This window comes from Pygocentrus nattereri, chromosome 12, assembly GCF_015220715.1.
Source record: "Pygocentrus nattereri isolate fPygNat1 chromosome 12, fPygNat1.pri, whole genome shotgun sequence".
Lineage (NCBI taxonomy): Eukaryota > Metazoa > Chordata > Actinopteri > Characiformes > Serrasalmidae > Pygocentrus > Pygocentrus nattereri.
The window spans coordinates 41,683,177-41,709,008 of record NC_051222.1 but is presented as its reverse complement, the minus strand read 5'-3'; the positions used below and the strand labels follow the sequence as shown (position 1 = coordinate 41,709,008).

Genomic DNA, 25,832 nt, shown 5'->3' with positions numbered 1-25,832 from the left:
AGCTGTACGTGTGTTTAATCATTAACCCTCAGGGGGGTTTAAAGTGCTCTGCTCTCCAGGGAGCTCAACTCGTCCAGGAGCTTCAGCCAGAGACTCAACCCGCCCAGAGAACCTGAGACACTGTGGACAGTCCAGCAACCATGGGCTACTTCTGGTTCTTCTCTGCTGAAACGTGGGCGCTCCTGCTGCTGTTTATAAGCCTTTTGGTTCTGTAAGTACATTAAATATTAATTTTCCATTCAGAAACAAAAACACGGCCAGCAGTAGTTCAGTATGAGTTATGTTTTTGTGTACTTTTCTCAAAATCAGTAAAAATAATGGGAGAATCAGTCATCATCAACTTAAATATATATCTTATATAAAAAGAACTGTAGTGATGCTATAAGATGTTTAATAGTATTTTGGCTTCAAGCAGTATTACTGTAATAATTCTTTATGATTAAGTACTGTAGTATATACTATATCCAAAGTCCTATAGAAATATATAGTTTACTACAGGACAGTACACCAGTATTATAGATCACTATAAGAGCTCTACAGGAATATTATACAGAGAAAATATTATACATTATTATAGATAATTACTATAGTTTACTATAGGACACTGCACCAGTATTATAGATCACTATAAGAGCTCTATGGATACATAAAATGAGATAAGATAAGGCTTTATTGTCATTCACATCACATGTGGTACATGAGGTGGAACAAAATAGTGTACTCAATGTCCCAGTTAACTCCCAAGAACAAAAGTAACAATAGATAGTTAGGTGCAAATAACAGCAGCACGAACCACAGCAGCATGAGTACAAGGTAGAAAGAGTACATCTTAATACTGATAATACTGATACAGGAATATTACCACTTTACGGCCACAGCTACAGTCAGCCGCTTCATCAATGGAGGAGCGGAACATGGCCCACTCTGAGTCAATGTCCCCCACCTCCCCAGATATCTGGTCAAAGTTCTGATGGAGGTGTGAGTTGAAGATCAATCTGACAGGTTCTTCTGCCAGACGTTCCCAGCAAACCCTCACTATACGTTTGGGCTTGCCTGGTCTGACCGGCATCTTCCCCCACCACCTGATCCAGCTCACCACCAGGTGGTGATCAGTTGACAGCTCAGCTCCTCTCTTTACCCGAGTGTCCAAAACACATTGTCCGATGACACGACTACAAAGTCAATCATTGAACTGCGGCCTAGGGTGTCCTGGTGCCATGTGCACTTATAGACATCCTTGTGTTCAAACATGGTGTTCGTTATGGACAAACTGTGGTTTGCACAGAAGTCCAAAAACTGAACACCACTCGGGTTCAGATCAGAGAGGCCATTCCTCCCAATCACACCCCTCCAGGTCTCACTGTCATTGCCCACGTGAGCGTTGAAGTCCCCCAGTAGGACAATAGAGTCTCCAGGAGGAGCACTTTCAAGCACCCTTCCCAAGAACTCTAAGAATGCTGGGTACTCTGAACTGCTGTTCGGTGCATAAGCACAGGCAGCAGTCAGGACCCGTTCCCCAACCCAAAGGCGTAGGGAAGCTACCCTCTCGTCCACCGGAGAAAACCCCAACATACAGGCGCCGAGTCGAGGGGCTATGAGAAAGCCCACACCTGCCCGCCGCCTCTCACCATTGGCAACTCCAGAAAAGAATAAAGTCCAGCCCCTCTCAAGGAGATTGGACCCAGAGCCCAAGCTGTGTGTTGAGGTGAGCCCGACTATATCTAGCCGGTATCTCTCAACCTCGCGCACCAACTCAGGCTCCTTCCCCACCAGTGAGGTAACGTTCCAAGTTCCAAAAGCCAGTTTCAGCAACCGAGGATCAGAACGCCAAGGCCCACGCCTTCGGACACTGCCCGATCCACAATGCACCGCACCCCTACTATGGGACTCATGTAGCTTCTTCGGGCTGGGCCCGGCTGGGCACCATGAGTAAATGCCGGCCACCAGACGCTTGCTGGCGAGCCCCTCCCCCAGGCCTGGCTCCAGGGTGGGGCCCCGGTAACCCTGATCCGGGCAGGGTACACAGGTCCTGGTTTTTATTTTCATAGGGTTATTATGGATCACTTTGTCTGGCCTGTCACTTAGGACCAGTTTGCCATGGGAGACCCTACCAAGAGCTTTTGCTCCAGACAACATAGCTCCTAGGATCATTCAAGCATGCAAACCCCTCCACCGCGATGAGGTGGTGATCCATGGAGAGGACAGAGAAAATATACATTATTATAGATAATTACTAATCTAATGATAACCTAATACTAACCCTCACCTTGGCCCTAATCCTATCCCTAACCTCAACCCAAAGACTAATCCTAATCCTTACCCTGACCCCAATCCTAATTTTAACCTTATTTCCAAATCCAGGATGGTGTCTGTATCAGCTTGTTGAGGCTTAGATTTTAAGGAGAGAATTCCATTAACAACACTAATATTCATGTGGGGTACATTAACATTCACATAGCAACCACCTAGCAACACCCTAGCCACTACCTGGGATACCATAGCAACCATCCAGCAACACCCTTGCAATCACCTGAGAAACCATAGCAACCATCCAGTAATAACCTAGCAACCACCTGGGACACCATAGCAACCACTCAGCAACACAACAGTAACCACCTGGGATACCATAACAACACCTGAGATACTGTAGCACCACCTAAAACACCATAGAAACTGCCTGGAAACACCCTGGTAATCTTGGAATTGATCAGACTGCACAGTCACAGCCTTTTCCTGAGTGACCGTCTCATCAAATCATTTTCAGATATGGATATTGGCCCTATGGTTACTTTAAAAGGATCGGAGTTTCTGGCCCTAAACCTTTACCCTTCATTGGGACCATGTTAGAATATAAGAAGGTGAGTTAGAAACCATCACAAGCCTGTTATTAATATTTTCTGGTGCATTAACAGTTGACTTATTATATTTAATATAATTATTCATCACATGACAACACATTTTTACGACTTTTGTACAGTACATGTACGTTTTATATCATTCCTGTTTTCAGGGATTCCAATATTTTGATTTGGAGTGCTACAAGAAGTACGGGAGAGTTTGGGGGTGAGTCCAAGATAGACTGAGGTGTACTGTATGAACTGTATGTTTACATTATGCGGTAAGAAGTACTGTTACATGCTATAATATAATGGATTTGTACTCTATACTATACTTACATACTATAATGTCTTGCTGCTGTTGGAGAAAAAGTTAATGTCATTCTTTACTTTGAATGGATACAGATCCCCTAAAGGGACATGGTGTATGTTTTCAGTAAAAATCTGGTGCAAACTAGTCCAAATGACATAAAAATCAATAAAAATGTAAATACATGCTTTTCTCTGTTGTTGGCTAGTTCAGATCCGCTTCCCTGCTGAATAAACCCATAGAAACCATGAAGTACTTCTGCTGGGAGTGTAAAGGAGTCTAATGGTTTAACCAGTGACCAATGGCTGATTCTAAATGCATTTGATGGTTTCCTAATGGGATCTAAAGGTGTTCTACAGGAAAATAGTGGTCTCTAACAATTAATCCAATTCCCATTAGAAAGGAAAACTATTAGGTTTTAAACGGATTGGTTTCTAGTAGTCCTTTTTCAGCAGGGTTGGGCAGCACAGCATGCGGTAAGTGAAGCGACACATTACGTAGCCATTCTACGCAATAATTCAATTCAAATAAAATAACTGACACATTGTGGCTAAAACATTTAGAGCTACAGTGACTATTTTGTGATTAGATTACCTACAAAACTACAGCCCAGCTTGGCAATATAGCAGTCTGATGTGAACAACTCGGGTGATCCGTCCAATCTCACCACAGCAGCTGTGAAAGAGCCTGTGTGTGGGTGGAGCCAGAGCTCGGTGAGGCCTGTGATTCAACGTCTGATTTCTTTTTCAGTATATATGATGGTCGACAGCCTGTCCTGTGCATCATGGAGAAAGACATCCTGAAGACCATCCTGATCAAAGAGTGCTACTCCTTCTTCACCAACAGACGAGTACGCTTCACCACCTCATTCTGGAGAACCGTGAATCTGGAGAACATGCCTAATATTCCTCATTAGAACACTATAGTTATTATTCAGCCTCTTTCTAGACGCTTGGTATATTTGATCTTACTTCACTGGCAGGAACTTTTTCTATAAGAAATATTATCTGAAGCAGATTCACTAACGTTTTCATGTGTACTGGTCCCCATTTTTAAGAACAAGGGTGATGTGCAGAGCTGCAGTAACTACAGAGGTATAAAGTTGATGAGCCACACCATGAAGGTATGGGAAAGAGTTGTCGAAGCAAGGCTAAGGTGAGAGGTTCAGATCAGTGAGCAGCAGTTTGGTTTCATGCCCAGAAAGAGCACCACAGATGCCAGTTTTTGCATTGAGAGTGTTGGTAGAGAAGTACAGAGAAGGTCAGAAGGAGCTACATTGGGTCTTTGTGGATCTAGAGAAGGTATATGATAGGGTGCCAAGAGAGGAACTGTGGTACTGTATGAGGACGTCAGGTGTAGCTGAAAAGTATGTTAGGGTGGTGCAGGACATGTATGAGGATAGTGAGACAGTGGTGAGGTGTGCAGTTGGAGTGACAGATGGTTTCAAGGTGAAGGTGGGGTTACATCAGGGATCAGCTTTGAGCCCCTTCTTGTTTGCAATGGTGATGGACAGGTTGACAGATGAGGTCAGGCGGGAGGCTCCATGGACCATGATGTTTGCAGATGACATTGTAATCTGTGGTGAGAGTAGAGAGCAGGTGGAAGAGAATCTGGAGAGGGGGAGGTTTGCACTGGAGAGTAGAGGAATGAAGGTCAGTAGACATAAGACGGAATACATGTGTGTGAATGAGAGGGAGGCAGGTGGAAAGGTGAAGATGCAAGGAGTAGAGGTTGTAAAGGTGGATGACTTCAAATATCTTGGGTCAACCATACAGAGCAATGGACAGTGTAGAAAAGAGGTGAGGAAGAGGGTGCAGGCAGGATGGAGTGGGTGGAGACGGGTGTCAGGGCTGATGTGTGACAGAAGGATAGCAGCAAGAGTGAAAGGGAAGGTTTACAAGACAGTAGTGCGTCCTGCTATGATGTACGGTTTGGAGACTGTGGCTCTGTCTAAAAGACAGGAGGCTGAGCTGGAGGTGGCGGAGATGAAGATGCTGAGATTTTCGTTGGGAGTTACAAGGATGGACAAGATTAGAAATGAGCAGATCAGAGGGACAGTGAAGGTGGAGCAGTTTGGAGATAAAGCCAGAGAGGCCAGGTTGAGATGGTTTGGACATGTGTTGAGGAGGAATAGTGGATATATTGGGCAAAGAATGTTGGAGATGGAGCTGCCGGACAGAAGGAGAAGAGGTAGACCTCAGAGAAGGTTTATGGATGTAGTGAAGGTGGACATGGAGATGGTTGGTGTGAAAGTAGAGGAGGCAGTGGATAGGGCAAGATGGAGGCAGATGGTCCGCTGTGGCGACCCCTAAAGGGAGCAGCCGAAAGAAGAAGAAGATTAAAGAGTATTATGATGAAATGGCCTGTTTTCTCAGTATTTTGACTCGGTATGTTAAAATAATGACACGGGGGGAAATTTCGATTCAAATGATAGTTAAACTGTAAACGTATAGACAGCTGTACATTATTTGGCTGAATGTGTCTAACAGCTCCTCTTTAATTCAGAATTTCCGTCTGAACGGTCCTCTGTATGACGCTGTGTCCATCGTGGAGGACGACGACTGGAGGAGAATCCGCAGCGTTCTCTCTCCGTCCTTCACCAGCGGACGACTGAAGGAGGTGTGTGAGCTCGAAGGACGGGACGGTGTGATAAAAACATGACATTTTGATCATGATACGTAAACAGATATTTTGGGAACAATACACATTATTATAATAGTCTATTTAGCGTCATTTTAAAGTCTTGGTGGGATTCACAATTTCCTAAAAATGGGGTGTAGCATTAAAGAGCCTCTTTTATATTTTAAAACCTCCTTTATGGTGGTTTAGTGTAGTGGCTAGCAGCACTTCCATGCATACAGCAAAGCAGGGTTCGATTCCCCACCCAGACAACCCAAACCAACACTATACCAGCAAGTGTCCTCAGGCAAGACTACTGGTGCTACATTCACCCACACTGACTGTTCCCATCATATATTCTGAAAAACGTATTGTAATGTCATTTACAATGCTAAACATTGTTGTGTTGACCAACCCCACTTTCCTCATCTCAAACCCCATTGTTATGATACTATTTTCTTTTAAGATTTTAAAATGAATAGAAAATCTTACATTTTATTTCTGATGCCAGAACAGAAATGGAAGCATATCTTTAGTTCTTCTCATTTCATCACTTTCAGTCAACATCATTATTTTTGGGGTTCTCTCTTATTTTCCAGAACGATCAACATCCACTGAGATTAACAACAGTTAATTCATGGGTGTTTATTTCTGTGTGGTTCCTCAGATGTTTGGCATCATGAAGACGCACTCTCGCAATTTAGTGGAAAATCTAGAGAAGACATCGAAGCGAGGAGAAGCAGCAGATGTTAAAGAGTAAGTGGACATGGTTGAGCAACAGATGTGCTGTATGTGCTAGCATTCTTAAAATACCCATTAAAATACCAGTAAAAACTCATGCTGTATTTTACAACCAGGGTATCTTATGAAAATTTCAAATGAGATGAAACTTAATTTTTCCACATTGCTCAGATTTGATGGCATTAACATGTATTTTCAGGTTCTTTGGACCGTACAGTATGGATGTGGTGACTAGTACAGCATTTAGTGTTGATATTGATTCTCTAAACAACCCCAACGACCCGTTTGTAACCAACATCAAGAAGATGCTCAAATTTGACTTCCTCAACCCTCTTTTCCTCATTGTTGGTAATGCTTTGTTCGTAATATCCTAATGATGTATAAACCCAAAAACAGTACAGAGGCAAAGTATGTAATGTTTTACTTGTCAACTGCAATAAGTTTTGGAAATATACGCTCATTTAGAAATTGATGCCTGCAGTACGTCCCAAAAGAGTTTTGTTAAAAGGTGATGTAAAGTAATGAAGTGCTCTGATCTTGCTTGAGTATAAAAGGAGGACGGGTCGAGGCTTCCCACTTTACAAAAAAAAACACATCAGCAAAATAGTCCAACTGTTTAAGAACAGGGATTTTAGGTATTTCACCCACTACAGAATCCTGAGAAACCTCTGTGCATATAGAAAAAGGCTGAAAACCTCATGTGAATGCCTGTGACCTTCAACACCACATAGAGCACTGCTTTAAAACTGGTGTGTTTCTGTGATGAAGATCACCACGCTCAGGAATACTTCGACAAACCATCGCCAGGAAACACCGTCCGTTGCTGAATCCACAAATGTAAGTTAAGACTGTAATGTGCACAGTGGACGTCAACAACAACAACAACAACATCCAGAAACGCTGCCGACTTCTCTGGGCTTGAGCTCATCTGAGAACTTTCAGATTTTTTGTGGAAATACTCGACAGTCGTTCCATTCAGACTGTTACCAGCATGAAGTTCTAAATCCAGGGTCTGTCATGGTGTGGGGGATGTTAATGGGTAACCTCCACATCTGTTACAGCACCATCACCACTGAGCACGTATTGGTGCAGCATATTCTACCTTTTTAAATGTCATCTTTATCAGAAACTTCCATGTTAATTTCAACAAGACAACACCAAGGAACTTTCTGCACATCACACCAGCATAGACGCATAGTCAGAGGGTGTGAGTGCTAGACTTGCCCAACTGTCGCCCCTTGAAAACATGTGGGCCACAATGAAAAAGCCCCACACAGCTGCACAGATGAAGACCTGTGATACTGAAGAAAGCCGAAACTCTCGGATCAATTGGTGTCTTCAGTTCACAATTGATTATTGGCGGCAGGCGTGGGCTGGAGGTTAGGGACCCGGCCCTGTGACCAGAAGGTTGCTGGTTCAATCTCCAGGCCTGAAAGTGAATGACTGAAGTGCTCTTGATCAAGACACCTAACCCCCAACTGCTTCCTGGTGCTGCAGATAGGGCTGCCCACTGCTCTGGGCAAGTGTGCTCACTGCCCCCTAGTGTGTGTCCTCACTAGTGTCTATGTGGTGTTTCACATCATGGATGTGAAGATGAAATTTCCCTTTTGTGAGACTAATAAGGGTCTCTTAATCTTAATTATAGAGTGTTGTTAAAACGAAAGTAGTGTAACTCAGTGGTAAATGTCCTGTCCCAGCTTTTTGGAATGACCAGGCATCAAATTTGGAGCACATATTTACCAAAACAATGCTGTATACTGTGCTTGGCCTTCCATAAATGCTAAATAACACCAGTACAGACATAATTTTGTCTTACTTATCTTAAAAACATCTATACTGTCTTAAGAAGACTTTGCTGAGCATGACAAGAAACTAACTTTTTAAAAGATAAAATCAGAAAACATTGTTTGATTAATCAGTGCACTGCACCATGCCGACTTTTAAAAACATCATTATAAGATCATAGTTTTTTTGCTACTGATAAGTTAGCAAGTTCTACTTTAGGTTTCCTTTCCTCAACCAAATAACATTTAGCTTTGTGCTCTGGCTGTGGAAAATAAGCTCCTAGAATAAGAAGTAAAAATGACTTGTGTTGTTTTGTTTCCTTTTTTTTTTTAGCACTGTTCCCCTTTGTCACACCACTGCTGGAGAAAATGGACTTTGCCTTTTTCCCACCAGCAGTGACTGACTTCTTTTACGCTTCTCTGCAGAAGATCAAGTCAGAACGTGTTGCCAAGGACAATAAGGTACATCCATCAGAATGCAGAAAAGGAATATCTGAAAAACTCATTTGCATTCTCACTTGAGGTTGCCTCAATCAATCTTAAGCAATATAATTTGGATCTGATTGGTTTCTTTGTTTCTCACCTCGTGCAGAAGCGAGTGGATTTTTTGCAGCTGATGATAGATTCTCAGAAATCAGAAAAATCAAAGGAGGACAGAAAAGACTCTTGGAATGGTATTACTTTTAGTCCATTAAAAAAGCCTTGATTAGCTTCTTCATTGTTCTGTGTTCACGGTTTTGTGATAGACAGATGACGGCAAAATGGATATTCCGTTGTTTTTAATGGTGCTGTGAGGAAAATCCTGCCAACGGTAACGTCCCGCAGTCCGCAGTGATAACTGGAACACTCATTCAACAGTTCAGCTTTTGCCAATGACCGTAGTGGTGGAATAAAGTGGTTGGTGGTTTCTGGGGAGCTGTGGATGCTCAGTGTCTTGTTGTTGAGTTTAACCCAGTTAAAAATGAACCCTATTTACTATAATAATCTTAGTTTGGAGCTACAGATAAAGTTTAAAATTTTGTTAAATCATAACTTTGTAACTATTGAGGCTACATGCATAAACATTTTATTCGCTTGTTCTTCACTTTAAATGATGTCTTGCTACCAAAACACAGAAGACTTAGAGATACATGTTTACTCTTTCTTACGGCAAATCTGGAAAAATATATACTTTTTCTCACAAGGAGCAACCAAAACGTACAGAGCGTTCCCCTGCCTTTTCCCCTTAAATAAACAATCTACACTGCTAAAGCTCCTCTCTGATAATCTTTCATGTTCGCCTGCACCGAGGTACCATCAGCCACGTACCAATACAAGGAGACAAACATGTGAATCCATCATTAGACTTGTTTGGGATCGTCCTTTAATGTATGCTTGTTGATGTATGTTTTATCTTTCTAGGTCTGAATGATCATGAGATCCTGTCCCAATCAATGATCTTCATCTTTGCTGGTTATGAGACGAGTAGTAGCACGCTGTCCTTCTTCTTTCATAACATAGCCACCAACCCAGAGACCATGAAGAAGCTTCAAGAAGAGATCGACCAAACCTTCCCCAATAAGGTACCTGACCTTCATTTCAGTGCAAAAAAAAGTAGATGTCAAAATGATTGTTGCACTGACTGCATTTGTGATGGGGAGCAAGGAGGTGGACGCATGTGCTGAGATAAATGAGATTTATTAGGGGCAAATCCAGGGTCGTGGTCGAAACAGTCCAGGGTCAATGACCCAATATGGACAGATTGTGGGTCAGACATGACGAACAAACTATAAACAGACTCAAGCAAATAAACATAGACCAATACAAAGACCGGCGAACGCAAGGGGCAAACACAGGGCTTAAATAACAGGGAAAATGAGGGGCAGGTGAAAACATGGGAGGAGTTACAAAACCAAAACAAACACAAACACATGGACAGGACTGGGAGGGGCCAATCGTGACAGCATTTCGGTTCAGACACTGGATTTGGTGTCTTGTCTAACCCTGCATTTACACCGGTAGTGACTTTTCGTCTCTTGTGAACCAAATTGCTGGTCGCTTATCACCTGTGGGCGTTTCTATACTCCAGCAGACCATTGCTTGCCATGGTTTCACTGACGCCAAACACAAATCAGATGCATTCTTGCTAAAATTAAAAATCCTAATAAGAAATTGCTTGTGTGCTTATTTCTATTTAATCCCGTGTCTGTGCAGTCAGTTTGTGAGGAAAACAGTATTTGGTCTTTGTGATTACTGTCTACTTGTGGCAAAAGCACTGCCAGCATTATTCAGTCTCTAGTGGGAACAGTCAGTTATGAACCAAAAACAGACTTTCACAGTGATAGAGATGAAGCGAGTACTATGCTGCTCAATTCCAGTGTTTGCACCACCCCTGTCACCAAAAATCACCAACCTTCACTGAAAATGACTGCCGCCTTGTCACATCACGTTGCTTTCGTTGTGAATGCAGGGTAATTCTGTCATCTTAGAAAGATGAACCTGTGATGGAACACCACGACATCTAGAAACTGTCATCTATGTGTATTACAAAGTTCCAAGTACTTCTCACGGCAAATTACATTGCTGTTTTACCCGTACAGTAGAAAGTGAAAGACCCTAGAGTACACCCTTGAGGAACCCTGAACCAAACTGAACAGTTGTAGTGTATTGAAAAGCAGAAATTGCCTCTGAATAAATATTTTATTTAGAAAAATACAAAGACAACAATGTTAGCCACCTGCAAACATGACTGTTGTCTTGTTTTTTAGGCTCCAGTTCAGTACGATGCAGTGATGAATATGGAATATCTGGACGCTGCTCTGAATGAATCGCTCAGGTTGTACCCTGTTGGTGCTCGGCTTGAAAGAGTCTGCAAGAAAACAGTGGAGATTAACGGCCTGACCATCCCCAAGGACACCGTTGTTGTTATTCCTGTCTATCCTCTCCATAGAGACCCAGAATACTGGCCTGACCCCGAAACCTTCAACCCCGAGAGGTAGAATGCAAATCAAGAAAAGACAGAGTGTTACGCATTGTATTGTTTATAATTATATTTACAGGAGAGTGATTACACAAGTTTGGCTTTCAATATATATTAATACAATTCATTGGTCATACTAATACTTTGTTACTTTATGTGCAATGATAACTTTTACAATATTATAAAATCGTTTCTTTAGATACTTTATTCAGCATTTTAAGTTTTTGCTAGATTAGATTATGGCTTTTGCGTCTTCTTGTCTGTGCAGATTTAAATTTTCTGAGGGGCTACCTGGTTAGCTCAAAGCTCTCTAATACTCTTCTATCTTGATCTCCCACCCTGTGCAGGTTCACTAAGGAGAATAAGGAGAGTATAGACCCCTACATGTACATGCCTTTTGGTGCAGGACCCAGGAACTGTATTGGAATGAGATTTGCTCTTGTGTCCATTAAGCTGGCCATCGTAGAGATATTGCAGAGATTCAACATCAACATTTGTGATGAGACGAAGGTCAGTCTATACAACACTAATAGCTAGATGACTTATAGTTTTAGGAGGTCCTGGAGATCTACCTTCCTGCACACCTGCTCCAGATCTTTAACTTCTTCAGAAGTCTTTGATTGGTTGGATCAGATGCTGTAGTGTTTGGTCAGGGAGGGCGCTGCATATTCAGTGCTGGTTGGAGCTAAACTCTACAGGAAAGTTGATCTCTAGGGACAGGGTGGGTGACCACTGTTCTGGACTTCGGATCTCATTGTTGCCTCTCCCTTTCTAATCAGGTTCCTCTCGAGCTGGGCATCACTGGACTGCTGGCTCCCAAGGACCCCATCAAACTCAAATTCACCCCCCGAAAAGTGTCCCACTCAGAAGACCTCTGCAACAACAACCATTCTAGTTCATAGGCTCTGTGTACATGTGGACACCTCATTCTTTTCTACTGCATGAACCCATTTTTTAGACGTTTTTCAAGTCTAGCCATTTGTATTCGAGGAAAAGTCAATATTAAACCCAAATTCATATTAACATATTGGCAATGTCATCTTTTATATTTATATTTACTCTTGTGGGTGTTTAATTGGCTGGTTTATATCCTATAGTTCTCCATATCTGGATATCTACTACTTTGACTACAGAAAAATGAACCCAAGATTTTGCTTTATGTAGATATAAACACAAGGATATTGCTACTGTGGCAGGATTCAGTAGTACCTGTACCACTGAGATATATGGCCAAGCACAGAGCTAGTATTTTCACTCAGTTAATAACAAAGCATATGATTTCTTTGCAAGAATGCAAATTAAAATATATCAACATTGTAAAGCTACCGTTTTGACTGTATTATCAACTGCATCAAGATCCTAGATCTCCTTATAGATCCTTATGAATTACAGAGTAGTCATTATGTTGAAAGTAGTAAGCAGGGTAAAATATTATAACTATTTCCTGATAATGCTGTTAATTTGGTGCCACAGAATAAGTTCAAACTTTAGTAAGTCATAACTTTTGAACTATGGGTGCTAGATGCGTAAAACTTTCAGGTGTTATTCTTTGCTGTATGCTTTGTCTTGTTTACCAAAACACAGAAGACACAAATACATGTTTGCCATTTTTTGAGTTTCCACACATCTAAAAAATGAATAACTTTTTTCACACAGTGGGCAAATTTGGTCTTCTGTATCTCCACACTAAATACATTGGATCTTTCAAACTGTGGAAAATGCTACTCATTCTACAGTAAACTTTTGTCAGTTATGTTTTGGTCTTAAAGCAGTGAAGTTTTATTAGGTCCAGGTCAATCTACATCAAAGTACAGAAAACCTTCCAGATGACCATCACCAGTTCATTAGTGCCCAGCAGACAGTGTTTTAGACTTTAAAAGTGCTTTGAAAAGTGGAATTGGCCTTTTTGACTTGAAATGAGGGTTTAAAAACTGTAATAAGTCATCTTTTGAACTATTTATGCTGGATGCATGAATTTTGCAAGAAATATTATCTAGTTTTAATTTTGTTTACAGATCATAGATATTATTAGCTATTTCAGAGTAAACTGCAATACATTTGTACTCAATTAGTCCCTCTATATCTCCACACTGAAGTACGTTGGATCTTTAATATTTTTATATTTTTACTCAGATCTGTACTTCTATGACAAGGTAATATTTAGGTCAGGGGACTAATTCTAGCATAGCCAAGGGGGTTAATTCTGTGGTCAGTGAACCATTTCTGAGATGATTTTCAGGCTTGTTTTGGATCATTGTCCTGCTTGAAGACCCAAACTATGGCCATGTATCTGAACAAGTTGTCCAGGGACTCTGGAAGACAAACCCCACAATATCACAGACCCACCACCACACTTCACTGTGGGCATGAGGTACTTTTCTGCATGTCCACTCCAAACTCACCTCTGCTGTTTGCCATCAAAAACATCTGTTCTGGTCTGACCACAGAACTCGGTTCTACTGAAAGTTCCAGAACATTTTATCTAACTAGCAGCAGTATTTTATTGGTTCTTGACAGCAGAGGCTGATGAAGGCTGTGAGAGTCAGCGCTGTACAGTTCAGTCTGCAGTGTTTTCCTCTCCGTCGCTCTGTTTCTCCTCCTTCCTCTGGCCCCAGATCGGAATGTCTGATGTGTATGAATCCCAGCAACCAAAACCAGCTGAACTCACTTAACCTCTCAGCCTTGTTGTCCACAACAACAGCTCTGTAAGAGTGAGCTCCTGTATTTCCTGTTCCAGCTGAGACGTTCTCCGCGGGTCTTTGTTTATGGAGGAGATCAGATTTATGGAGTTTCTGCATCAATTCTACAGTTTAAACCTCTGAACTACAGAGACTCAAGAGCTTCTACACAGAGGTGCTGCTGAATCACTTGCTAAATAAATGTTTTCATCTTTATATACAATAATAATTTACATAATGTAGATTAAGTAATGAACTTAAAACCAAAAAGACATTTTGTTGTAGTTGTATTTAAATCAAAAAGAATTTATTCCAGAAATCATATAAATCACTTACTGTAGTTCTGTTTACTGTAAATGGCAGATTATGATCTTCCTTCTGGATCTGAATTTTAACAGTTATTAATTCTGAGTATTAATTTTATTAGAACTTCATTATGGATCTTAAGTTTATTAGAATTTTGTTCTGTATGTTAATTTTATTAGAACTTCTTTCTGAATATGAATTATATTAGAACTTCATTCTGGATCTTAATTTTATTAGAACTTCATTCTGGATCTTAATTTTATTGGAATTTAATTCTGGATCTGAATTTTATTATAAGTTAATTCTGAATCTCAATTTTATTAGAACTTAATTCTGGATGGTAATTTTATTAGAAATTCATTCTGGATGGTAATTTTATTAGAAATTCATTCTGAATGTTAATTTTATTAGAATATAGAATCGTAATTTTATTAGAACTTCATTTTGGATGGAAAATTTATTAGAACTTTAGTCTGGATCTAAATCTTATTACAACTTCATCCTGGATATTTTTTTGAACTTAATCCTGAATTTTCTTATGAAATCTTTTTGTTTCAGAATAACAGGATCCAAAAGAAGAACAGAGTCTAACAGACTTCAGTCCGTATATAGGTTACCCACCAGTTTTATTCACCACTTTAAAAAGTGCAGGTGTTATATTAGATTGAAGGTGGGAAATTCCAGTAAAACTCAGACTCAGCTTTGCAGTGTTGTGCTGGATGAACTAACAGGAAAAGACTATTATAGGTTTAGGCTCCACCTCTTTCTTCTTACTAGTTTGGTAACATAAAGAATGTGAGTGGGCGTGAGAGAGTGCGAGAGTGAGTGAGTGAGCGAGAGACGGTGTAAAGGTATAGTAAACCCTATGACCATATAGGGTTTAGCTGTACGTGTGTTTAATCATTAACCCTCAGGGGGGTTTAAAGTGCTCTGCTCTCCAGGGAGCTCAACTCGTCCAGGAGCTTCAGCCAGAGACTCAACCCGCCCAGAGAAACTGAGACACTGTGAACAGTCCAGCAACCATGGGCTACTTCTGGTTCTTCTCTGCTGAAACGTGGGCGCTCCTGCTGCTGTTTACAAGCCTTTTGGTTCTGTAAGTACATTAAATATTAATTTTCCATTCAGAAACAAAAACACGGCCAGCAGTAGTTCAGTATGAGTTATGTTTTTGTGTACTTTTCTCAAAATCAGTAAAAATAATGGGAGAATCAGTCATCATCAACTTAAATATATATATATATATATATATATAATATATATATAATATTATATAAAAAGAACTGTAGTGATGCTATAAGATGTTTAATAGTATTTTGGCTTCAAGCAGTATTACTGTAATAATTCTTTATGATTAAGTACTGTAGTATATACTATATCCAAAAGTCTTTATATTTCTATAGATATCCAGTATCTATAGAAATATATAGTTTACTACAGGACAGTACACCAGTATTATAGATCACTATAAGAGCTCTACAGGAATATTATACAGAGAAAATATTATACATTATTATAGATAATTACTAACCTAATGATAACCTAATACTAACCCTCACCTTGGCCCTAACCCTATCCCTAACCTCAACCCAAAGACTAATCCTAATCCTCACCCTGACCCCAATCCTAATCTTAACCTTATTTCCAAATCCAGGATGGTGTCTGTATCAGCTTGTTGAGACTTAGATTTTAAGGAGAGAAGTCCATTAACAACACTAATATTCATGTGGGGTACATTAGCATTCACATAGCAACCACCTAGCAACACCCTAGCTATTACCTGGGATACCATAGCAACCATCCAGCAACACCCTTGCAATCACCTGAGAAACCATAGCAACCATCCAGTAATAACCTAGCAACCACCTGGGACACCATAGCAACCACTCAGCAACACAACAGTAACCACCTGGGATACCATAACAACACCTGAGATACTGTAGCACCACCTAAAACACCATAGAAACTGCCTGGAAACACCCTGGTAATCTTGGAATTGATCAGACTGCACAGTCACAGCCTTTTCCTGAGTGACCGTCTCATCAAATCATTTTCAGATATGGATATTGGCCCCATGGTTACTTTAAAAGGATCGGAGTTTCTGGCCCTAAACCTTTACCCTTCATTGGGACCATGTTAGAATATAAGAAGGTGAGTTACAAAACATCAGAAGCCTGTTATTAATATTTTCTGGTGCATTTACTGCTGACTTATTACATTTAATATAATTATTCATCACGTGACAACACATTTTTACGACTTTTGTACAGTACATGTACGTTTTATATCATTCCTGTTTTCAGGGATTCCAATTTTTTGATTTGGAGTGCTACAAGAAGTACGGGAGAATTTGGGGGTGAGTCCAAGATAGACTGAGGTGTACTGTATGTTTACATTATGCGGTAAGAAGTACTGTTACATGCTATAATATAATGGATTTGTACTCTATACTATACTTACATACTATAATGTCTTGCTGCTGTTGGAAAAAAAGTTACTGTCATTCTTTACTTTGAATGGATACAGATCCCCTAAAGGGACATGGTGTATGTTTTCAGTAAAAATCTGGTGCAAACCAGATTCTATGTGGTGAGCACCAGTTACTTTCACACAACTGCCGAGTCCAAATGACATAAAAATCAATAAAAATGTAAATACATGCTTTTCTCTGTTGTTGGCTAGTTCAGATCCGCTTCCCTGCTGAATAAACCCATAGAAACCATGAAGTACTTCTGCTGGGAGTGTAAAGGAGTCCAATGGTTTAACCAGTGACCAATGGCTGATTCTAAATGCATTTGATGGTTTCCTAATGGGATCTAAAGGTGTTCTACAGGAAAATAGTGGTCTCTAACAATTAATCCAATTCCCATTAGAAAGGAAAACTATTAGGTTTTAAACGGATTGGTTTCTAGTAGTCCTTTTTCAGCAGGGTTGGGCAGCACAGCATGCGGTAAGTGAAGCGACACATTACGTAGCCATTCTACGCAATAATTCAATTCAAATAAAATAACTGACACATTGTGGCTAAAACATTTAGAGCTACGGTGACTATTTTGTGATTAGATTACCTACAAAACTACAGCCCAGCTTGGCAATATAGCAGTCTGATGTGAACAACTCGGGTGATCCGTCCAATCTCACCACAGCAGCTGTGAAAGAGCCTGTGTGTGGGTGGAGCCAGAGCTCGGTGAGGCCTGTGATTCAACGTCTGATTTCTTTTTCAGTATATATGATGGTCGACAGCCTGTCCTGTGCATCATGGAGAAAGACATCCTGAAGACCATCCTGATCAAAGAGTGCTACTCCTTCTTCACCAACAGACGAGTACGCTTCACCACCTCATTCTGGAGAACCGTGAATCTGGAGAACATGCCTAATATTCCTCATTAGAACACTATAGTTATTATTCAGCCTCTTTCTAGACGCTTGGTATATTTGATCTTACTTCACTGGCAGGAACTTTTTCTATAAGAAATATTATCTGAAGCAGATTCACTAACATTTTCATGTGTACTGGTCCCCATTTTTAAGAACAAGGGTGATGTGCAGAGCTGCAGTAACTACAGAGGTATAAAGTTGATGAGCCACACCATGAAGGTATGGGAAAGAGTTGTCGAAGCAAGGCTAAGGCGAGAGGTTCAGATCAGTGAGCAGCAGTTTGGTTTCATGCCCAGAAAGAGCACCACAGATGCCAGTTTTTGCATTGAGAGTGTTGGTAGAGAAGTACAGAGAAGGTCAGAAGGAGCTACATTGGGTCTTTGTGGATCTAGAGAAGGTATATGATAGGGTGCCAAGAGAGGAACTGTGGTACTGTATGAGGACGTCAGGTGTAGCTGAAAAGTATGTTAGGGTGGTGCAGGACATGTATGAGGATAGTGAGACAGTGGTGAGGTGTGCAGTTGGAGTGACAGATGGTTTCAAGGTGAAGGTGGGGTTACATCAGGGATCAGCTTTGAGCCCCTTCTTGTTTGCAATGGTGATGGACAGGTTGACAGATGAGGTCAGGCGGGAGGCTCCATGGACCATGATGTTTGCAGATGACATTGTAATCTGTGGTGAGAGTAGAGAGCAGGTGGAAGAGAATCTGGAGAGGGGGAGGTTTGCACTGGAGAGTAGAGGAATGAAGGTCAGTAGACATAAGACGGAATACATGTGTGTGAATGAGAGGGAGGCAGGTGGAAAGGTGAAGATGCAAGGAGTAGAGGTTGTAAAGGTGGATGACTTCAAATATCTTGGGTCAACCATACAGAGCAATGGACAGTGTAGAAAAGAGGTGAGGAAGAGGGTGCAGGCAGGATGGAGTGGGTGGAGACGGGTGTCAGGGCTGATGTGTGACAGAAGGATAGCAGCAAGAGTGAAAGGGAAGGTTTACAAGACAGTAGTGCGTCCTGCTATGATGTACGGTTTGGAGACTGTGGCTCTGTCTAAAAGACAGGAGGCTGAGCTGGAGGTGGCGGAGATGAAGATGCTGAGATTTTCGTTGGGAGTTACAAGGATGGACAAGATTAGAAATGAGCAGATCAGAGGGACAGTGAAGGTGGAGCAGTTTGGAGATAAAGCCAGAGAGGCCAGGTTGAGATGGTTTGGACATGTGTTGAGGAGGAATAGTGGATATATTGGGCAAAGAATGTTGGAGATGGAGCTGCCGGACAGAAGGAGAAGAGGTAGACCTCAGAGAAGGTTTATGGATGTAGTGAAGGTGGTCATGGAGATGGTTGGTGTGAAAGTAGAGGAGGCAGTGGATAGGGCAAGATGGAGGCAGATGGTCCGCTGTTGCGACCCCTAAAGGGAGCAGCCGAAAGAAGAAGAAGATTAAAGAGTATTATGATGAAATGGCCTGTTTTCTCAGTATTTTGACTCGGTATGTTAAAATAATGACACGGGGGGAAATTTCGATTCAAATGATAGTTAAACTGTAAACGTATAGACAGCTGTACATTATTTGGCTGAATGTGTCTAACAGCTCCTCTTTAATTCAGAATTTCCGTCTGAACGGTCCTCTGTATGACGCTGTGTCCATCGTGGAGGACGACGACTGGAGGAGAATCCGCAGCGTTCTCTCTCCGTCCTTCACCAGCGGACGACTGAAGGAGGTGCGTGAGCTCGAAGGACGGGACGGTGTGATAAAAACATGACATTTTGATCATGATACGTAAACAGATATTTTGGGAACAATACACATTATTATAATAGTCTATTTAGCGTCATTTTAAAGTTTTGGTGGGATTCACAATTTCCTAAAAATGGGGTGTAGCATTAAAGAGCCTCTTTTATATTTTAAAACCTCCTTTATGGTGGTTTAGTGTAGTGGCTAGCAGCACTTCCATGCATACAGCAAAGCAGGGTTCGATTCCCCACCCAGACAACCCAAACCAACACTATACCAGCAAGTGTCCTCAGGCAAGACTACTGGTGCTACATTCACCCACACTGACTGTTCCCATCATATATTCTGAAAAACGTATTGTAATGTCATTTACAATGCTAAACATTGTTGTGTTGACCAACCCCACTTTCCTCATCTCAAACCCCATTGTTATGATACTATTTTCTTTTAAGATTTTAAAATGAATAGAAAATCTTACATTTTATTTCTGATGCCAGAACAGAAATGGAAGCATATCTTTAGTTCTTCTCATTTCATCACTTTCAGTCAACATCATTATTTTTGGGGTTCTCTCTTATTTTCCAGAACGATCAACATCCACTGAGATTAACAACAGTTAATTCATGGGTGTTTATTTCTGTGTGGTTCCTCAGATGTTTGGCATCATGAAGACGCACTCTCGCAATTTAGTGGAAAATCTAGAGAAGACATCGAAGCGAGGAGAAGCAGCAGATGTTAAAGAGTAAGTGGACATGGTTGAGCAACAGATGTGCTGTATGTGCTAGCATTCTTAAAATACCCATTAAAATACCAGTAAAAACTCATGCTGTATTTTACAACCAGGGTATCTTATGAAAATTTCAAATGAGATGAAACTTAATTTTTCCACATTGTTCAGATTTGATGGCATTAACATGTATTTTCAGGTTCTTTGGACCGTACAGTATGGATGTGGTGACTAGTACAGCATTTAGTGTTGATATTGATTCTCTAAACAACCCCAACGACCCGTTTGTAACCAACATCAAGAAGATGCTCAAATTTGACTTCCTCAACCCTCTTTTCCTCATTGTTGGTAATGCTTTGTTCGTAATATCCTAATGATGTATAAACCCAAAAACAGTACAGAGGCAAAGTATGTAATGTTTTACTTGTCAACTGCAATAAGTTTTGGAAATATACGCTCATTTAGAAATTGATGCCTGCAGTACGTCCCAAAAGAGTTTTGTTAAAAGGTGATGTAAAGTAATGAAGTGCTCTGATCTTGCTTGAGTATAAAAGGAGGACGGGTCGAGGCTTCCCACTTTACAAAAAAAAACACATCAGCAAAATAGTCCAACTGTTTAAGAACAGGGATTTTAGGTATTTCACCCACTACAGAATCCTGAGAAACCTCTGTGCATATAGAAAAAGGCTGAAAACCTCATGTGAATGCCTGTGACCTTCAACACCACATAGAGCACTGCTTTAAAACTGGTGTGTTTCTGTGATGAAGATCACCACGCTCAGGAATACTTCGACAAACCATCGCCAGGAAACACCGTCCGTTGCTGAATCCACAAATGTAAGTTAAGACTGTAATGTGCACAGTGGACGTCAACAACAACAACAACAACATCCAGAAACGCTGCCGACTTCTCTGGGCTTGAGCTCATCTGAGAACTTTCAGATTTTTTGTGGAAATACTCGACAGTCGTTCCATTCAGACTGTTACCAGCATGAAGTTCTAAATCCAGGGTCTGTCATGGTGTGGGGGATGTTAATGGGTAACCTCCACATCTGTTACAGCACCATCACCACTGAGCACGTATTGGTGCAGCATATTCTACCTTTTTAAATGTCATCTTTATCAGAAACTTCCATGTTAATTTCAACAAGACAACACCAAGGAACTTTCTGCACATCACACCAGCATAGACGCATAGTCAGAGGGTGTGAGTGCTAGACTTGCCCAACTGTCGCCCCTTGAAAACATGTGGGCCACAATGAAAAAGCCCCACACAGCTGCACAGATGAAGACCTGTGATACTGAAGAAAGCCGAAACTCTCGGATCAATTGGTGTCTTCAGTTCACAATTGATTATTGGCGGCAGGCGTGGGCTGGAGGTTAGGGACCCGGCCCTGTGACCAGAAGGTTGCTGGTTCAATCTCCAGGCCTGAAAGTGAATGACTGAAGTGCTCTTGATCAAGACACCTAACCCCCAACTGCTTCCTGGTGCTGCAGATAGGGCTGCCCACTGCTCTGGGCAAGTGTGCTCACTGCCCCCTAGTGTGTGTCCTCACTAGTGTCTATGTGGTGTTTCACATCATGGATGTGAAGATGAAATTTCCCTTTTGTGAGACTAATAAGGGTCTCTTAATCTTAATTATAGAGTGTTGTTAAAACGAAAGTAGTGTAACTCAGTGGTAAATGTCCTGTCCCAGCTTTTTGGAATGACCAGGCATCAAATTTGGAGCACATATTTACCAAAACAATGCTGTATACTGTGCTTGGCCTTCCATAAATGCTAAATAACACCAGTACAGACATAATTTTGTCTTACTTATCTTAAAAACATCTATACTGTCTTAAGAAGACTTTGCTGAGCATGACAAGAAACTAACTTTTTAAAAGATAAAATCAGAAAACATTGTTTGATTAATCAGTGCACTGCACCATGCCGACTTTTAAAAACATCATTATAAGATCATAGTTTTTTTGCTACTGATAAGTTAGCAAGTTCTACTTTAGGTTTCCTTTCCTCAACCAAATAACATTTAGCTTTGTGCTCTGGCTGTGGAAAATAAGCTCCTAGAATAAGAAGTAAAAATGACTTGTGTTGTTTTGTTTCCTTTTTTTTTTTAGCACTGTTCCCCTTTGTCACACCACTGCTGGAGAAAATGGACTTTGCCTTTTTCCCACCAGCAGTGACTGACTTCTTTTACGCTTCTCTGCAGAAGATCAAGTCAGAACGTGTTGCCAAGGACAATAAGGTACATCCATCAGAATGCAGAAAAGGAATATCTGAAAAACTCATTTGCATTCTCACTTGAGGTTGCCTCAATCAATCTTAAGCAATATAATTTGGATCTGATTGGTTTCTTTGTTTCTCACCTCGTGCAGAAGCGAGTGGATTTTTTGCAGCTGATGATAGATTCTCAGAAATCAGAAAAATCAAAGGAGGACAGAAAAGACTCTTGGAATGGTATTACTTTTAGTCCATTAAAAAAAGCCTTGATTAGCTTCTTCATTGTTCTGTGTTCACGGTTTTGTGATAGACAGATGACGGCAAAATGGATATTCCGTTGTTTTTAATGGTGCTGTGAGGAAAATCCTGCCAACGGTAACGTCCCGCAGTCCGCAGTGATAACTGGAACACTCATTCAACAGTTCAGCTTTTGCCAATGACCGTAGTGGTGGAATAAAGTGGTTGGTGGTTTCTGGGGAGCTGTGGATGCTCAGTGTCTTGTTGTTGAGTTTAACCCAGTTAAAAATGAACCCTATTTACTATAATAATCTTAGTTTGGAGCTACAGATAAAGTTTAAAATTTTGTTAAATCATAACTTTGTAACTATTGAGGCTACATGCATAAACATTTTATTCGCTTGTTCTTCACTTTAAATGATGTCTTGCTACCAAAACACAGAAGACTTAGAGATACATGTTTACTCTTTCTTACGGCAAATCTGGAAAAATATATACTTTTTCTCACAAGGAGCAACCAAAACGTACAGAGCGTTCCCCTGCCTTTTCCCCTTAAATAAACAATCTACACTGCTAAAGCTCCTCTCTGATAATCTTTCATGTTCGCCTGCACCGAGGTACCATCAGCCACGTACCAATACAAGGAGACAAACATGTGAATCCATCATTAGACTTGTTTGGGATCGTCCTTTAATGTATGCTTGTTGATGTATGTTTTATCTTTCTAGGTCTGAATGATCATGAGATCCTGTCCCAATCAATGATCTTCATCTTTGCTGGTTATGAGACGAGTAGTAGCACGCTGTCCTTCTTCTTTCATAACATAGCCACCAACCCAGAGACCATGAAGAAGCTTCAAGAAGAGATCGACCAAACCTTCCCCAATAAGGTACCTGACCTTCATTTCAGTGCAAAAAAAAGTAGATGTCAAAATGATTGTTGCACTGACTGCATTTGTGATGGGGAGCAAGGAGGTGGACGCATGTGCTGAGATAAATGAGATTTATTAGGGGCAAATCCAGGGTCGTGGTCGAAACAGTCCAGGGTCAATGACCCAATATGGACAGATTGTGGGTCAGACATGACGAACAAACTATAAACAGACTCAAGCAAATAAACATAGACCAATACAAAGACCGGCGAACGCAAGGGGCAAACACAGGGCTTAAATAACAGGGAAAATGAGGGGCAGGTGAAAACATGGGAGGAGTTACAAAACCAAAACAAACACAAACACATGGACAGGACTGGGAGGGGCCAATCGTGACAGCATTTCGGTTCAGACACTGGATTTGGTGTCTTGTCTAACCCTGCATTTACACCGGTGGTGACTTTTCGTCTCTTGTGAACCAAATTGCTGGTCGCTTATCACCTGTGGGCGTTTCTATACTCCAGCAGACCATTGCTTGCCATGGTTTCACTGACGCCAAACACAAATCAGATGCATTCTTGCTAAAATTAAAAATCCTAATAAGAAATTGCTTGTGTGCTTATTTCTATTTAATCCCGTGTCTGTGCAGTCAGTTTGTGAGGAAAACAGTATTTGGTCTTTGTGATTACTGTCTACTTGTGGCAAAAGCACTGCCAGCATTATTCAGTCTCTAGTGGGAACAGTCAGTTATGAACCAAAAACAGACTTTCACAGTGATAGAGATGAAGCGAGTACTATGCTGCTCAATTCCAGTGTTTGCACCACCCCTGTCACCAAAAATCACCAACCTTCACTGAAAATGACTGCCGCCTTGTCACATCACGTTGCTTTCGTTGTGAATGCAGGGTAATTCTGTCATCTTAGAAAGATGAACCTGTGATGGAACACCACGACATCTAGAAACTGTCATCTATGTGTATTACAAAGTTCCAAGTACTTCTCACGGCAAATTACATTGCTGTTTTACCCGTACAGTAGAAAGTGAAAGACCCTAGAGTACACGCTTGAGGAACCCTGAACCAAACTGAACAGTTGTAGTGTATTGAAAAGCAGAAATTGCCTCTGAATAAATATTTTATTTAGAAAAATACAAAGACAACAATGTTAGCCACCTGCAAACATGACTGTTGTCTTGTTTTTTAGGCTCCAGTTCAGTACGATGCAGTGATGAATATGGAATATCTGGACGCTGCTCTGAATGAATCGCTCAGGTTGTACCCTGTTGGTGCTCGGCTTGAAAGAGTCTGCAAGAAAACAGTGGAGATTAACGGCCTGACCATCCCCAAGGACACCGTTGTTGTTATTCCTGTCTATCCTCTCCATAGAGACCCAGAATACTGGCCTGACCCCGAAACCTTCAACCCCGAGAGGTAGAATGCAAATCAAGAAAAGACAGAGTGTTACGCATTGTATTGTTTATAATTATATTTACAGGAGAGTGATTACACAAGTTTGGCTTTCAATATATATTAATACAATTCATTGGTCATACTAATACTTTGTTACTTTATGTGCAATGATAACTTTTACAATATTATAAAATCGTTTCTTTAGATACTTTATTCAGCATTTTAAGTTTTTGCTAGATTAGATTATGGCTTTTGCGTCTTCTTGTCTGTGCAGATTTAAATTTTCTGAGGGGCTACCTGGTTAGCTCAAAGCTCTCTAATACTCTTCTATCTTGATCTCCCACCCTGTGCAGGTTCACTAAGGAGAATAAGGAGAGTATAGACCCCTACATGTACATGCCTTTTGGTGCAGGACCCAGGAACTGTATTGGAATGAGATTTGCTCTTGTGTCCATTAAGCTGGCCATCGTAGAGATATTGCAGAGATTCGACATCAACATTTGTGATGAGACGAAGGTCAGTCTATACAACACTAATAGCTAGATGACTTATAGTTTTAGGAGGTCCTGGAGATCTACCTTCCTGCACACCTGCTCCAGATCTTTAACTTCTTCAGAAGTCTTTGATTGGTTGGATCAGATGCTGTAGTGTTTGGTCAGGGAGGGCGCTGCATATTCAGTGCTGGTTGGAGCTAAACTCTACAGGAAAGTTGATCTCTAGGGACAGGGTGGGTGACCACTGTTCTGGACTTCGGATCTCATTGTTGCCTCTCCCTTTCTAATCAGGTTCCTCTCGAGCTGGGCATCACTGGACTGCTGGCTCCCAAGGACCCCATCAAACTCAAATTCACCCCCCGAAAAGTGTCCCACTCAGAAGACCTCTGCAACAACAACCATTCTAGTTCATAGGCTCTGTGTACATGTGGACACCTCATTCTTTTCTACTGCATGAACCCATTTTTTAGACGTTTTTCAAGTCTAGCCATTTGTATTCGAGGAAAAGTCAATATTAAACCCAAATTCATATTAA

The 25,832-nt window shown here is 41.0% G+C and overlaps 1 protein-coding gene across 4 annotated transcripts; it reads left to right on the top strand.

Moving 5' to 3' along the window:
- Nucleotides 1–25,832, top strand: LOC108413710 (cytochrome P450 3A30-like). Of its 4 annotated transcripts, none has more exons than XM_037543416.1 (13): nucleotides 1–211; nucleotides 2,765–2,858; nucleotides 3,011–3,063; nucleotides 3,898–3,997; nucleotides 5,653–5,766; nucleotides 6,434–6,522; nucleotides 6,707–6,855; nucleotides 8,626–8,753; nucleotides 8,884–8,965; nucleotides 9,693–9,853; nucleotides 11,039–11,265; nucleotides 11,598–11,760; nucleotides 12,030–12,273. In XM_037543416.1, exons 1-13 carry the CDS (start codon nucleotides 141–143, stop codon nucleotides 12,150–12,152), a joined length of 1,554 nt encoding a protein of 517 aa, XP_037399313.1. In that variant the 5' UTR covers nucleotides 1–140; the 3' UTR covers nucleotides 12,153–12,273. The 4 variants fall into 4 exon arrangements, with proteins under 4 accessions (XP_037399313.1, XP_037399312.1, XP_037399314.1 ...); XM_037543415.1 differs by lacking the exons at nucleotides 3,011–3,063; nucleotides 3,898–3,997; nucleotides 5,653–5,766; ... (6 more) ...; nucleotides 11,598–11,760; nucleotides 12,030–12,273 and adding exons at nucleotides 16,535–16,587; nucleotides 17,456–17,555; nucleotides 19,211–19,324; ... (6 more) ...; nucleotides 25,157–25,319; nucleotides 25,589–25,832 and having other exon boundaries at nucleotides 4–211; XM_037543414.1 differs by lacking the exons at nucleotides 1–211; nucleotides 2,765–2,858; nucleotides 3,011–3,063; ... (8 more) ...; nucleotides 11,598–11,760; nucleotides 12,030–12,273 and adding exons at nucleotides 15,015–15,327; nucleotides 16,289–16,382; nucleotides 16,535–16,587; ... (8 more) ...; nucleotides 25,157–25,319; nucleotides 25,589–25,832.

Excerpts from the sequence above, each read along its gene's own strand:
- LOC108413710 (XM_037543415.1), top strand. The coding sequence starts at position 141 with ATGGGCTACTTCTGGTTCTTCTCTGCTGAAACGTGGGCGCTCCTGCTG. Across the intron at positions 20,081-20,264 it reads GAAGCAGCAGATGTTAAAGA|GTTCTTTGGACCGTACAGTA; the intron begins GTAAGTGGACAT and ends ATGTATTTTCAG. Across the intron at positions 22,312-22,441 it reads GTGTTGCCAAGGACAATAAG|AAGCGAGTGGATTTTTTGCA; the intron begins GTACATCCATCA and ends CACCTCGTGCAG.